The 14,119-nt window shown below is 38.7% G+C and overlaps 2 protein-coding genes across 3 annotated transcripts in view; both read left to right on the top strand.

Annotated features, from left to right (window-relative positions):
* Positions 1–4,176, top strand: part of LOC108241345 (inward rectifier potassium channel 16) — a 5,344-nt gene extending 1,168 nt beyond the window's left edge. Inside the window, exons 1-2 of one of the 2 annotated variants that reach the window (XM_017425417.3) lie at positions 10–668; positions 2,832–4,176. In XM_017425417.3, coding sequence (XP_017280906.1) covers positions 2,858–3,997 — 1,140 coding nt within the window. In that variant the 5' untranslated portion in view covers positions 10–668; positions 2,832–2,857 and the 3' untranslated portion in view covers positions 3,998–4,176. Of the gene's footprint in view, positions 1–9; positions 669–2,831 lie in introns of those variants that run through there. The other variant, XM_017425419.3, reaches the window with a different exon arrangement.
* Positions 4,177–4,645: 469 nt separating this feature from the next.
* Positions 4,646–9,793, top strand: LOC108241242 (inward rectifier potassium channel 2-like). Its single transcript, XM_017425260.3, has 2 exons — positions 4,646–4,787; positions 6,587–9,793. The coding sequence occupies exon 2, from the start codon at positions 6,830–6,832 to the stop codon at positions 8,144–8,146; it is 1,317 nt and encodes a 438-aa protein (XP_017280749.1). The 5' UTR covers positions 4,646–4,787; positions 6,587–6,829; the 3' UTR covers positions 8,147–9,793.
* Positions 9,794–14,119: the final 4,326 nt, after the last annotated feature.

Below are 14,119 nucleotides of genomic sequence, written 5' to 3'. Positions count from 1 at the left end.
CCCCCCCCCCCCCCATTTAAAAAGCATAGTTTCAGACAAACCACAACAAGGTTGCTTTGGTGCTGTTGACCTCTCTGCAACAACTTTCGACGCTCTTATAGCTGCAATAAATGTGGTTTAAAAGTTAGCACGTCGTCTCTGCGGCTCAGGTGTGATCTTGTGATCTTGTCTTATCAGAGCTAAATTGAGACAAAGCAAAATCCTTTAGCCAATATAAACGTTTACACTTGATTGAACAAAGGTTAACTTTCTGTCTAATGAATCATGAATCTATTGGCGTTAGAAGAGAAATAGCTGAAATAGATGTGCCTAAAAATAGCCTGCTGAATAATCGGTGTATTTTCTGTTATCTCGTGGATTGTAAAACATCTTATTTCATCACCTGGGGACAAGCAGAGGGCATTTGGTTGTTTTTGTCTTGAGGAACCTCTAAAATCTTCCATAAGTCATAAATCCTTCCAAGTTGTCCAATAAGGTTTCAGAAGGAAATGAATGCTGTTCTATCAGGACAAAAAGTGGGACTTTGCCTCGGGACCAGTCCAGCCCCCAACAATGTCATGTTCTTCAGCCATTAGAAGGTTACTTTAAGCTGGGCTGCACATAGTCCAATGCCCAGAAGGACTTATGGACATTTGTGACACCTGACTCAGTCGAATTTCTGCTCTGAAGTAAGTAGAGCATTTAAATATTTGTTGTGGGACGTTAAAGGAAACTTCATTAACTAACTTAATAACAAAATAATGAATGAATATTAAAAAGTAAAAAAAAAGAAAATTCTTGATATTGTTATAAAATGCTTGTTGCTTTCTGTCCTGATTCTACTTGATACTTAGTAGACTTGTAACGACTTTAAAAATGCACAAACACACTAAACAACACAAGTCGACAAGTACAGAAAACAAAAACAATTGGCCTCCTGTTCTGAACATAATGGGTAATTTTAAAATACCTGTAGTACTAATTAGAGTAGAAAAGTTTATATGAGACTGAGGTGGAGACTCAAACTCACTTTGCTTTCATTATCATAAATCATTGCTTGTTGTTGTTGTTATTGTTGTCCCCTTCAAAGCTCAGCAGAAAGACAAGGTAAGATAAGTATATAAAATGAAAAATCTGTATAATTAAAGATACAACAAAGGGAACAAAACAAGCAAATCTAAAAGAAAAGGAAAATGAGGGCCAGAAAGCAAATACACAACAAAAGATTTTCAAAATGAAAGCTTAAACCATCCTACTTTATCAAATAAGAGTGTTGTTGGTAATTCCACCTGTTCGTTTCAGCTCTGTGTCATTCAGGCTCCAGGCTGGACAGTTTGACCCAGTCGACCTTTTTCTTTGACCCCATTATCCTTGTCCACCGACATACAGCAAACACGCTATCACCGAAACTCGAAAGCTTATGCATCAAGAAATATCCAGGTTTTAGTGCAAGTTAACCTGATAACTTGTTCTTTTTGGGTGAATTTTATTTCTGTGTGAGATCCTGACTTGCAGTTATACTTTAGTACAATATTCAACGTAAAACGACTTCATTTTTATTTTTTTTGCTTTGTCTTACCTTGTTTTGGGAAGTCATAAAAAGAGCTGCTTTGAAGAATTATGTTTCTAAAAGTATGATATATTTTCACAATACAGTATATATTTTAGAGACTCTTTTGGTCTCAGAACACTTTTACTGACTTTCCTGCAATACTTGTCCACTGACAGTAATCTACTTGGACCACTAAAACATCATGTCTGGACTGAAGGGAACACTTGGCACTGTTGCGTGAAATTTTATTATGTTTATTATTTTATTATGTTTTATTATGTTGTGATATAACCAGACTTTTTTTCTCTTTCCAATTGTTCGGTTATACAATGAAACCACAGTAGGTGTAAAATTAGAACTCTTGATAAACCATTCAAGATAAACTGAGATAAATATTAGCCACACATTCTCACCCAGCTCAATTAAGTTATAAAGGCTGACAGGAAGGGACATGCCTTATTATTATTGATCAGTAAAAGACTGAGTCCTACACTTTAACATAAACTTGAGGTTAGGCAACTGTCATAATCCTGAAGTACAGCGTGATAATGTAATATTAATGTCCTTCTGATGTTTGTGTTCCTGGAAAAACACGAGGTGGTTAAAGTTTGACACTTCAGGTAAGATTTGGAGGCGAAAGCTGTTAAAAGTGGTTGCAGGCTAATAATTTACTATCATGAGGATTAGTAACGGCTTAATTACTGAGACTCTGTGGTGCATAACAAGAATTAGGTAGATGTCTGTGACCTTTTATCATTTCCTCTAAGATAAGTAATCGTCTGTGCAGTGCAAAGAAATACTCTCTGTTCCCTTTTTTGTTGTTTAACTGGGTCACATCTGGAAGACGGCCGACTTTACCAATATTTAAAACCAAAGAGATAAGCCAAAGTGATTGAAAAAGAGGTTTTGTATTATTGGAAATCTTTTTTTTTTGACCCAAGGCCATAGTTAATCTTGTTTGTGAGTCAAGGTCAAATATGTAAAATACACTCACAAAAACTTTTAAAGGCTTTAAAGTCTTCGGTCAATGTTGTGCAAAAACGAGTAGCAGGAACGTTTAAAGGACTTTGATGTAAAACTGTAAAAGACTTAACCATGGCATGGAAAAAAGAAAAAGCAAAGCAAACAAAAAAAGTTATTAGCAAATTAATATTTTACAAAATCTGACACTCAAAAAAAAGAAACGTGATTGTACACCTGTTACGTATAACAATATGTTATCCATAATATACTTTAATGACATTCACATAAACCTGACCTCCTGATGTTTATTTTTATCCATCGTTTTCTTTTTCCACAGGAGCCTGAGAGGTCATCCTCATCAAAATGAGCACCGAAAGAAGAGAGGAGGTCATTGACACCTACTACACCACAGTTCACACGCTGCGCAGGCAAACTGGAAAAGAATGGCGGGGGCTTCGCTACATGCAGAAAGACGGCAGGATCCTGGTGGCGTTTCAGAAGGGCCCTGGAGACTGGAGCATGTACTTCGTGGACATCTTCACTACTCTTGTAGAGGTCCGCTGGAGGATGATGCTCCTTATCTTTTCCCTTTCTTACATCTTCTCTTGGCTCTTTTTTGGTCTCTGTTATTGGCTCATTGCCCACGTACACGGAGATCTTACAAATCCAGAAGAGACGCTCTGTGTGGCAAACGTACGGGGCTTCACCGGAGCTTTTTTGTTTTCAATGGAGACCCAAGCAACGATTGGCTATGGCTTCAGGGGAATGACGGAGAACTGCATGGTGGCTATTGTTGTAGTAACGATTCAGGATGTTATTAGCTGTCTCCTCGACACCTTTGTCATTGGCATTGTCGTGGCTAAGATGGCCTCCGCTCGTAAGAGGGCTCAGACAGTGGGCTTCAGCAGGTGCGCTGTGGTCAACCTGCGAAATGGGGTCCTGTGTCTGTCGTGGCGCCTTGGGGATTTCAGGGGTAATCACATTCTTGAGGGGGTTGCCCGGGCCCAGTTGGTCCGCTACACGAAGCAGCCGCTTGGCTCTATTGTGATGTCATACCAGGACTTGGACATCCAGAACCGGGACATTGTCCTTGCCACACCATCCACTATTATTCACAAGCTGGAGCCGGGGAGTCCCTTATACAGTTTGGGCCCCGATGACTTGCCGGAGGAGAACTTTGAGCTGGTGGTCTCGTTCACCTACACTGGGGACTCCACAGGAATTCTCCACCAGACCCGGACATCCTACACACCGGCCGACATCCGCTGGGGCCAGCGCTTCCAGAACATGCTGAGAGTGGGCAAGAAGCGCTACAAGGTGAACTACGCTCTGTTTAATGAGACCAACTGGGCGTCAGTGCCCATGCTCAGTGCAGAGGCCCACGACAGAATGAAACACCCTGCAGAGGGGAGTTCACAGTTACCACCAGTCATGAGAAATGGACACGGCTGTCAGGTCAACGTCAATATCTATGAGGAGATGATGCTGCAGACCTGCTTGTAGAAAATCATTCCATACATTAAAATGCATAGGAACTGTTCACTTGAGGCTGCTTTTTAGGAATGACATGTTAGGGCTTTAAAATATTTTACATGCAAATTTATTTGTAATGTTTTTACTTTGATGTGCGTGTTTGTTTTCTGTATGTGATCAACTATATATGTGACCACAAAATGAGTTCAATAAAGTTATATAAAATAGTTTGTGGCTCTTTTAAGATCTTTTTTTTTTTACATTATTCACGCTAACTTTGACATTTCGGCATTGCACTAAAGTTCATTTTATTCTCTTTGAAGCTGGATTGCGCCACCCTGTGTTCAACTTGCAGACACGGTGAATGAAAAAGTCTGTGCATTTTTCAACCTCAATTTATTTGCAAACTTAGGAAAAAAAAAGAAAAAGAAAATACAAGTTCATTGTCCAAAGTCTCTTTTTTTAAAGCATAGCCTGTACAGCACAGCATAGCCTGTTTGTCACTCAAATAAAAAAAAAAAATTTGAGTGACATAAAAAAAGAACTTATTTGTGGCATCAGATGCTGAAACAGGCGCTCCTGCTTCTCATTGGCTCATCCGCCTCAGGGGGGCGTGGTTAAGCATTTTTTTTTTTTTTTTTTTAAGTGTCGTCTTTGCTGCCACAACTATCTCCTTCAGTATCGCTGCAGAGGGTTATGGCAGAGTTCAAAGCTCCAGCAGAGAAGACCAAACGAGCTGAGAGGATAAAAGTAAAGAAAGACGCAGGCTGGAGTTGAACTCAGCAGGACAAGATCAGATGTGAACTCCAGAATCCAACAGGTAGGTGGAATATCATATTTTGGAAGTTTAACAGTGTGCATGAACAGATGTGCAGTGACATTTTAAAAAGCTAACAACAAATTGATTTCATATATACAAAGTGTAGTTAACTATATTTTATTTACACAAAACATTTATTTGTGTTATTGTTTTATTTATAGCCTTATTCTAGTTGCATCTAATTTATAGATTGCACAGTGTAGACGTAATGTTCTGTGCTACTTTTCCTTAACCTGAATAAATTATAAAGTCATAATATATGAGCAACATGGAGATTAAAAAACAACTTTCTAATCTTTCAAACTAAAGAATAAAACATCTATAAAAATCAGATTCAAAAAGTCAATTAAACGGCTCTTAAGTTTATATATTTGCAAAATAAAAGTGTTTTAAGGTGTTTGTTCAAATGTTCCTTCTGCTGAATGACTTACATAGTTATTGATTTATGAAATAATAAAAAAATAGAGCAGCTTTATATAACCACTTTCCTTCTGCCTCAGCTGTTGGCTCTTACTGTGAGCACATATGCAAAACAAACAATCACAGACTGCACAAACCTCCAACTTGTAATAAGTGGAGTGATGTAGTGTGAGCAAGAAGCACACGATGCAAGCACAGGAGCTGATGGCAGATGTGGTTTAAATCTTAAAGTTAGACGCCGGATTTGTGCCGATATATCTCTGCTTATTTGAGGACCACAGAACAACAGATGACTCAGTAAACAAAAACTGACTGAATGGTGAGCATTCTCATGAGATAAACTTATTTTAGTTTGTGGCAATTTTTTTTAGGTCTTTGCCACTAAAAATATGTCAGCACTTGGCTAATGTTTATATATTTTTTAAATAAAAGTATGCACTGAGAATGAGAACAAATGAAGCTTTATTTTCCCAGTATGAAGGGCAGGTTACTTTTTCCACTCCGTCCAGCTGTGGCATCTTTAGTTGAGGAAAAAACAAAAGCTGATTTTGGGAGACCTGCACATCCAGTGTGACCTCTGAATCTTTCCACAATTTAATATGCCTAAAATAATTTTAAAAAAAAGCTTAACTCGTGAAACAAAAAAGACTGAAAACCGGACTTGTCTGCTGTAGTTTAAAATATAAGTAATCCCTATATATACGAAAAAAAGGCCTTTATCTTTGGGGTTCAAGTGGAAATGATTCAAAAATGAATCTAAACTCACGTGGTTTAAGTTAAAAAGTTGGTGTGGGGTTATTTTGGAGCTACGGGACCATATCAGGCTGTCTGTGGCCTCCTGTAGCCTGTGGTGTTGTATTTTAATGGACCTCTCACGCTACAAGTCAATACCTTTTCTGATCCGGCTGTCCTTGTTGTTCTGCTACACATAAAGCAAGGTTACTGATTCATTAACTGGCTCTTTTCAGTTTTCTAATTGAAATGGCTAATTAGATGAAACAGAACAACGACTAAATGTGCTTTACATTTCTCAGACGTGCAACTTAATCTACATTATATGTTTGTGCAGAGTTCAGAGACACATCTGCACAGAGCTGCTGCTTGGACTGTATTTTTTGCAGCAACTCGATGGATTGAGACGATTTTTATTTCTTTACAAGCTGAGTGGTCAAATCATATTTTAATTTATATCTCATAAATAAGACTTAATGCATTTAATGGCCTCTTTAATAATGTGCATACATAGTTTAAATGGAAGAAATGTGTCAAGAAGTTTTAATGCACAAATATTATTTATACAGTATGTAACACACACACATGCTGTTCTACAGTTACCTAAAAGCTGTTCTTTCTCTTTGTTTTTTTTTTTATTTCCATAGCTCAGTTCACTGATGAGGTTTAAAGCCAGCGTCAGAGAGGAGTGAGCTGCCCTCACAGTCGGTGCACAGCACTGCCACAGAAGCGCAGGCCCAGTGTCCTTCCTACAGGCTCAAGTCCTGCTGTCCACATTTTCTCCTTGAGTTTGTCCACTGGAGCATTCAAAACTGTTTCTCCAACGCTTCTACCAAAAACTTAGACTGTTTTCCAAAGCAGAAGTGGCCCAGCCCCCTCAGGTGGAAGCGATGGGGAGCCTGCGAAGCCACCGTTACAGCATTGTGTCCTCGGAGGAAGATGGCATGAAGCTGGCGTCCGTTGCTGTTCCGAATGGCTACGGGAATGGCAACGTCAACAAGGGACACATAGAGCAGCAGCGTCAGAGCCGCTTTGTCAGCAAGGATGGCCACTGCAATGTGCAGTTTATCAACATGAGTGAAAAAGGCCAGCGTTACCTGGCAGATATCTTCACCACCTGCGTGGACATCCGCTGGCGCTGGATGCTGTTGGTATTCTGCCTCTCCTTCCTATTGTCCTGGTTGTTTTTTGGCTTCGTCTTCTGGGTTGTGGCCCTCTGTTATGGGGACTTGGAGAACGAGACTCAAATCTGTGTTTCCAATGTGGACAGCTTCACGGCTGCTTTTTTATTTTCAGTCGAGACCCAAACCACAATTGGCTACGGGTATCGCTATGTGACCGAGGAATGCCCTGTTGCAGTTTTCATGGTGGTATTTCAAAGCATTGTGGGATGCATTATTGATGCTTTTATTATTGGTGCCGTCATGGCCAAGATGGCAAAGCCTAAGAAGAGGAACGAGACCCTGGTGTTCAGCCATTATGCCACAGTAGCTATGAGAGATGGTAAACTTTGCCTGATGTGGCGGGTGGGGAACCTGAGGAAGAGTCACCTGGTTGAGGCCCACGTGAGGGCCCAGCTGCTCAAGTCCCGCACCACAGCAGAGGGAGAGTTCATCCCTCTGGATCAAGTAGACATCGATGTGGGCTTTGATAGCGGCATCGACAGAATCTTCCTGGTGTCTCCTATCACCATCGTGCATGAGATTGACGAGGACAGTCCTTTCTACGAGATGAGCAAACAGGACTTGGAAACATCAGAGTTTGAGATTGTGGTGATCCTCGAGGGCATGGTCGAGGCCACGGCCATGACGACTCAGTGTCGGAGCTCCTATGTGGCCAGCGAGATCCTCTGGGGTTACCGCTTCGAGCCAGTGCTCTTTGAAGAAAAGAACTATTACAAAGTGGACTACTCTCGCTTTGACAACACCTACGAAGTGCCCAGCACGCCGTCCTGTAGCGCCAGAGACCTGGCCGAGAGGAAGTCCGACGCTTCCAGCGTGGGGAACTCCTTTTGCTACGAGAACGAGGTGGCGCTCGAAAAAGCTGAGATGGAGGAGGAGTTTGAGGAGGTGGAAAACAGGTTGATGAGGGACGTTGAGGTTGTTCCGCTCGACGACACAAGCACAGATCTGGTGTCAAACTCTGAATGCAACCTGGATTCTTTGCCTTTAGAATCAAGACCCTTGACGGCAGAATCAGAAATATGACTGCAGGTGTAAAGAACCACAGGGTGGGCTGAAATTTACTTTAAATTTAGCTCAATCATTATTTTTTAATATTGCAGGGGAGGCTGAAGAAGATTTAAGTGGGACTTTCTTCATGCGGCAGTCTATGCACAAAACACCAATCAAATAACAGTTATGATGAATTTGGTGATAAATTAGCTGCTTGCATGGAGCCACAGGAATGCAGTGAGTTGCACGCCATCACACAGAGCAGTCAGTTTCTTTGAATGTTTTCAGATTTTGATGGAAAATGTTTTAGTGTGATTACAGGTTTGGTTCAGAAAAGGAATCTTTTTTTTTGCACTTTTGCATTAATTGTCCTGAACCCAATGAACTGTTTTGTCACATGGAAATGTCACACATGTTTGCAAAATAATTCTTTTGAACCCAAGGTTTTAAAAAAGACTATAAAGCAAATAGAAATTAATATATTTTTTATTATTTTATTATAAAGGATCTTATTTAAAAACCCGTTAACCTAAAATACCAACCTAAAAGGAGGGTATTTTTTGCAAATGAGCTGGTCTCTTAGCAAACTTTCTAAAGTCTTCTTAACTGTGTCGGCCTCCTGCTGTGATTATATGGTTTTTTTTTGCACAGACTATGAATATGCTACTCTCCTCAACCTATCATTTATGTGCAGAATCTTTTGCAACGTGTGCCTTAACAGAAGTTTCAGTCCCTGCGGAGGAACTCAGGTGGTTTGGATTTGATTGAGCACACACTGCATTAGATCTCACAGAAAGTAGAAACATTTATTAGGATCTTTAATGCAGATTGCTGGCACCTCTTACAGGTTTTTGTGTTTTAATGTGCAATACACGGTTCCGTGGTGGGAAGAGATAGGACGCTCGATCCCGAGCTAAGGTCATGAATGTTGACGATAAGTGCTGCTAAGTTACATATTGTATAAACAGAAATCTCAGAGCCAAACTGTATTATTATTTTTTAAAATTTTGCAGATGCATCATTTAGTGTTATTTCTAGCTGTAGACAAGCATGATTAAGGTGTGTTTTCTAAAGCTTCGGTGCACTTTCTTCCTCATCTGAAGTTTCTTTTCCCCAAGAGGAGCAGAAACCCTTTTATTAAGTTCTGTGTACTTCTGTGAAACCACACTGATTCATCTGTTATGATAGAAAACCTGATTTCTCTTCCTCATCTAACAGTGGTTGACCGATTAAACACTACATTATTCGACTTCATTTTACATTCTTTACTTAAACACCAGTGTTTGTAATATGTGCAAAATTTGGACTTGTTAATCCGGGTGTTGTTGGTTCAGCACTCTGATTCTGGATTGTTTTTTGTATTATTAAAGATCAAGAGTGATAGTTATTGCTGCAGTCACAATCAAAGATCCTACAGTGATGGACAACACTTTACTTTACTTTACTTTACTTACAAAGGGTTTAGCTTACTCTAGGCTTTCTTGGGATTCGTCAGCGGACATCAGAACACTGTCTGTTTTAGGTTATTATTTTTTTACTTTGTTCCCACCTTTCTGCAGAAACCAGATTGTACAGCTGCTTTTTTTTACAAAAAACAAATCTTTTGTAAATTATATTCCAAACACTGTACAACAATAATGCAGTTACTGAAAACTATTTATGTATGTTTTTTTTTTTCAATAAAACAATGAAAATCACCCTGACATTAATGCATCATTAAAACAACTTTATGACAGTGCTGTGTGTGCATCTGTGGAAATAATTGTGCCGTCTTCTCATTTCGGCTCATGTTGTTGATGTCTGGAATGTAGTGAAAGCTTTTGTGACACATGTTGCTGCTACTTTATTATTGAATTTTGGCCTAAATTCCTGGCTCACGGCATTGTCTATAATTCACTAAACTGTCTCGCTTCGGTTCTGTGAAAATCTCAATAGGTCCTGTATAACATCAGTCTGCTCTGCTGGAAGTCATTTTCAATGACACCAATGGAAAGAACGTCTCGTTCGCTTTTCTTAGACTCCTTCAATAAACTATGGAAAATCACCAAATTCTGCACTCTCGATTGTCCTAAAGAAAGGCGTTGATGGGTTCAACTAGATGGAGCAGAATGCAGTACGATTAATTGTGTGAATGCTGTTTCAGTATTCTGCACGCTTTGTGCTATTTTAACATTTGTTTAGCAAAACGTTGGGCTGGATAGTATGTTATGAGTTTTAGTGTTTGTAACTTTTATACTTTTAAATTATTTAACTTCATTTAAGAACATTTTCCTCATAGAAATACATTGAGATTTCTTCAGTATGCCAAAAAAACAACCACTTCAGCATAGCTGCTCAGTTTTGGTTTTCTTATTCTAACAATTCAGTTCAAAATTGTTGACACTGCGTTTTTGCAAAAAAAAAAAGGCATTTCTCTAATTTCAATCTTGAATTCAAAAGCAATATTACCATCAGCTGATTTTTAATCTCACACTTAAATCGTTTCCAGAGATTGTCATCAGAAATAATAGATTTTAGATAGTGATGTGTCTGCAGCACCACATGGACACATCGCACAACAAAGTGATTCAGTGACGAAATGCAGCTCGCATCATGTGAATGACTACAAGCTTTCCCCATTCAGCATTAATATGCACAAAATGTTAGTCATCAATGCAAGTGATCAATGACAATATGTCGGAAGTATGACACATCTGTCTGCAAATTTAGCTTTTTTCCATTCGCTGTTGCGTTCTTCCTACACAGACTGATTGATCAAACACATCCGCAGGGAGGCAGCGAGCCGATTTGATTTGTTTCTACATGGGAAGTGGATGCTGCCTCTGGCTTTTTTCCACATTAGCCAATGAAAATGCCACAAAGAACAAATTTAGGAGAAAAAAGATATGCATATAGTCTTTTTTTTATTCACCTATTCGATATATTTCAAAAACATAGGAGTAGAAAATATTTTGTTTTGTTAGTGATAAAAAGAGAGAGAAAAACAAATTTGTTCAATTTTTGTTTACAAGAAATGCCTGCAATAAAATTGTTTCCAGCTTCCTTTCAAAAGAAATGATCCTTTTCAATAATACCTCTACAATACTCCTTGGTAATGGTGTTTAAATGAGGAACACTTTGGTTTTTCAGTCCTTGCTGAGAGCACAGTTTGAAAGAAATTGACTGCCGTGTGTTGGCCAGCAAGCTCCTGTCAATGGTCCTGATGACGTCACTTTGGCGAATTCCTCTGAACTGGTTCATTAACCACGGACTCATCAGCTTGACCTTCAGATTAATTAGGTAAACATAAACAAGAGCCACTCACCAGCACAATAAAGGGACACACCACTACTTGATAAATCTTCTTTTGTTTGAAAAAATAAAATAAAATAAAACTAACATAAAGCTAAGAGGTTCCGAAAGTTCCGACACTTCATGCCTCAGGCTGTGAAATGACCAAATAAATGTGTATCTTATCTCCTCCTGCCTGTCAAAGTTTATTAAAGCAGAAACAGCACTGGTTTATCTCAATGACTGTCAGTCAAAGATGGTTTATACTCGTGATTTTAGAAGGTAATAAAATCATCGACGTATTTATTTCTGAGGAGGAAGCATGTCAGGACTAAATCATTCCTTAAGATATATGTATAAAAAAGACTATCATAAAACGTCTCATTAATGTTCGGCACATCTGCAGAGCGTCACCTTATTAATAGCTGTTCTATACTGAATGTGTCTGGCTTGCCTTAAGTGTCTTCATGTCCGAGGTGTGCTGCCGAAGTCATCAAGCAGGGTCATTGACGTTAATGTTGTACATCACATATAAAAAAAATGGAAGAAGAAATATTAAATTTTTTTTCATTGTAAATACAAATTTTAGTATGGAGATGTGTGTGTCATTACAAACAAAACAGATGACCCCTGCTTTGATTTCTGTCACCATCTGACAGAGACGTGATGTGACTTTTACACTCTTTGCTTTTAATTACTTCCAAGTAATGATGATAAATTTGGCAGACACACCAGCAGTGCAGTCCGTGTCAGTGCTTCAGTATTACATTTTCTGAAGCTAAAACAAAAAAAAAATCTTGATATATGTGGATGATGGTGGTTTTTACACTCATGTAACTCACAGAAGCAATACATTTGGCCCAAGCAAAGGTCTGCTGCAACACGTCCTCTGCTACTGTTGAAAACTGGAGATGCTTCATATGTAGAATTAAAAACAATCATGTCTTTATCTAAAGATGCAAATCAAATATAAACTTAAAAAAAAACATCACAGTGGTTCTTAAATAGAAAAAAAAACCCATTGACTTAGGCAATTATATAATTGTGACGAGATAGCTATTGCATAAGTCCAGTGGTCAGTCTGATGGCACAGTGAAGACGCGCTGCTCTCAGGCCACGTTATGATGGCAGCAGGATGACTGATGAAGGCTTGTGTCACGGGGGCAAAACACTTATACGGACTTGTCCTTTAAACTGCAGCACTAAAGCTGATCGTGTTGCAATGCTTCTTAAGTAATCCTGCTGCTGCTGCAGAAATGGTGACCAGGCCGAGCAAAGAAATGTGCCGCATTTGTGTGCCAGCAGCCTCTGGGTGGTGGAACCAAACATGGAGGCAAGCAAACAAGTATTAAAAGTACAGTGGACAGTTTACTTTTTAAACATTTGACACACAGCTGTGTATTTTAAGGGCTAATTACAAAGAAACCTCTGTAGTGATCTGGGTTCTTTCATCAAACTGAGGTATATCCAACTCTGTTACTTGTTTTAAAATTAATATTCTTATTCATTATATAACTGCTCAAGCTAACCATCCCAATGTTTGGATTACTAACTTCTTAACATATAGACAGAAGCTCACTCTCAACATGTCAATCATCACAGGCATCCCTCAGGGTGTGTGTTTACCCCATTGCACTTCTCCTTGTATATTAATGACTGCATCTCCTCACTCTACTCTGTTAAGCTTCTAAAGTTTGCAGATCACAAGTTAGTTGTTGGTCTGGTTCAGGATAGCTATAGTACAGGACAGAGGTCGAGCAGCTGGCGGCGTGCTGCAGTTATAACAACCTACCCTCCACACACAAAAAATTAATGACTTTAGTATTGATGCAAACCAATTTGAGTTCTATTATTTTCAAAATTCCTTTAAAGGTACTATAAATATAAATATAAAATATTGTTATATTGATAATCCTGAATTATATCAAATGATGCAGTTTATGCAATTTTTAAATGCAGGTATGCACAAAGAATTTCGCTGAATCCACCAAAAAACCACATGGCTGACATACATAAGGCTGGCCTTCGTCTGTGTTGGTAAATGAATGTGGTGGAATTGCACAGTTGTTGAATTGAGGAGAAAAGCTCGAAATATAAGAATGAATCTGTTATAAAATTACAGGAGACAACAGCAAATTTTAGTCTGAAATGTTTGAAGAGCAGCATTTCACAGCACGCCCAAACAAATTTGTCTCATCTGTTTGTTTGTTTTCTTCAGAAAAACAAGTGAAATGCATACCATTTGAAAGTCTATTTCACTGTAAATAGTTTTAAGAAACCTGCATACTTTACTCAATACATCTGAGTGTAAATACTTAAATTGTCAGACTTCTTAGACCCAAACAGCTCTTCCAAATACGTCTCCATTGTTTTTCTATTTTCAGTCACTTCGGCTGTTTCTGCAGGTAAACAAACACACATGGTAGTTAGCAGCCATTCACAAATTTTGTTTATAAATTTTAATTTAAGGACACATTTACCACTGATATGAGAAGAAAAGTGGGAATTTTGTTTACTTTATGCAACTGTTTTGTTTGTTTTTTGGTTGTTTGTTTGGACTGGTCTTCATGACATTACAATGAGTACTGTTAATATTTTACATTTTTTACCATAAATTACCATAAAGTGTTGTGCCAAAGAGTTTTTGTTGGGGGGTTTTCTGCCTACATAAAGTCCAGGTTCAGAATTTGAACTATTATAGTATATAACAATTGATAGAAACAAACACACCCACCC

The sequence above is a fragment of the Kryptolebias marmoratus genome, linkage group LG12, assembly GCF_001649575.2.
Source record: "Kryptolebias marmoratus isolate JLee-2015 linkage group LG12, ASM164957v2, whole genome shotgun sequence".
NCBI classification, from domain to species: domain Eukaryota; kingdom Metazoa; phylum Chordata; class Actinopteri; order Cyprinodontiformes; family Rivulidae; genus Kryptolebias; species Kryptolebias marmoratus.
This window is presented reverse-complemented; position numbering and strand designations above follow the sequence as displayed.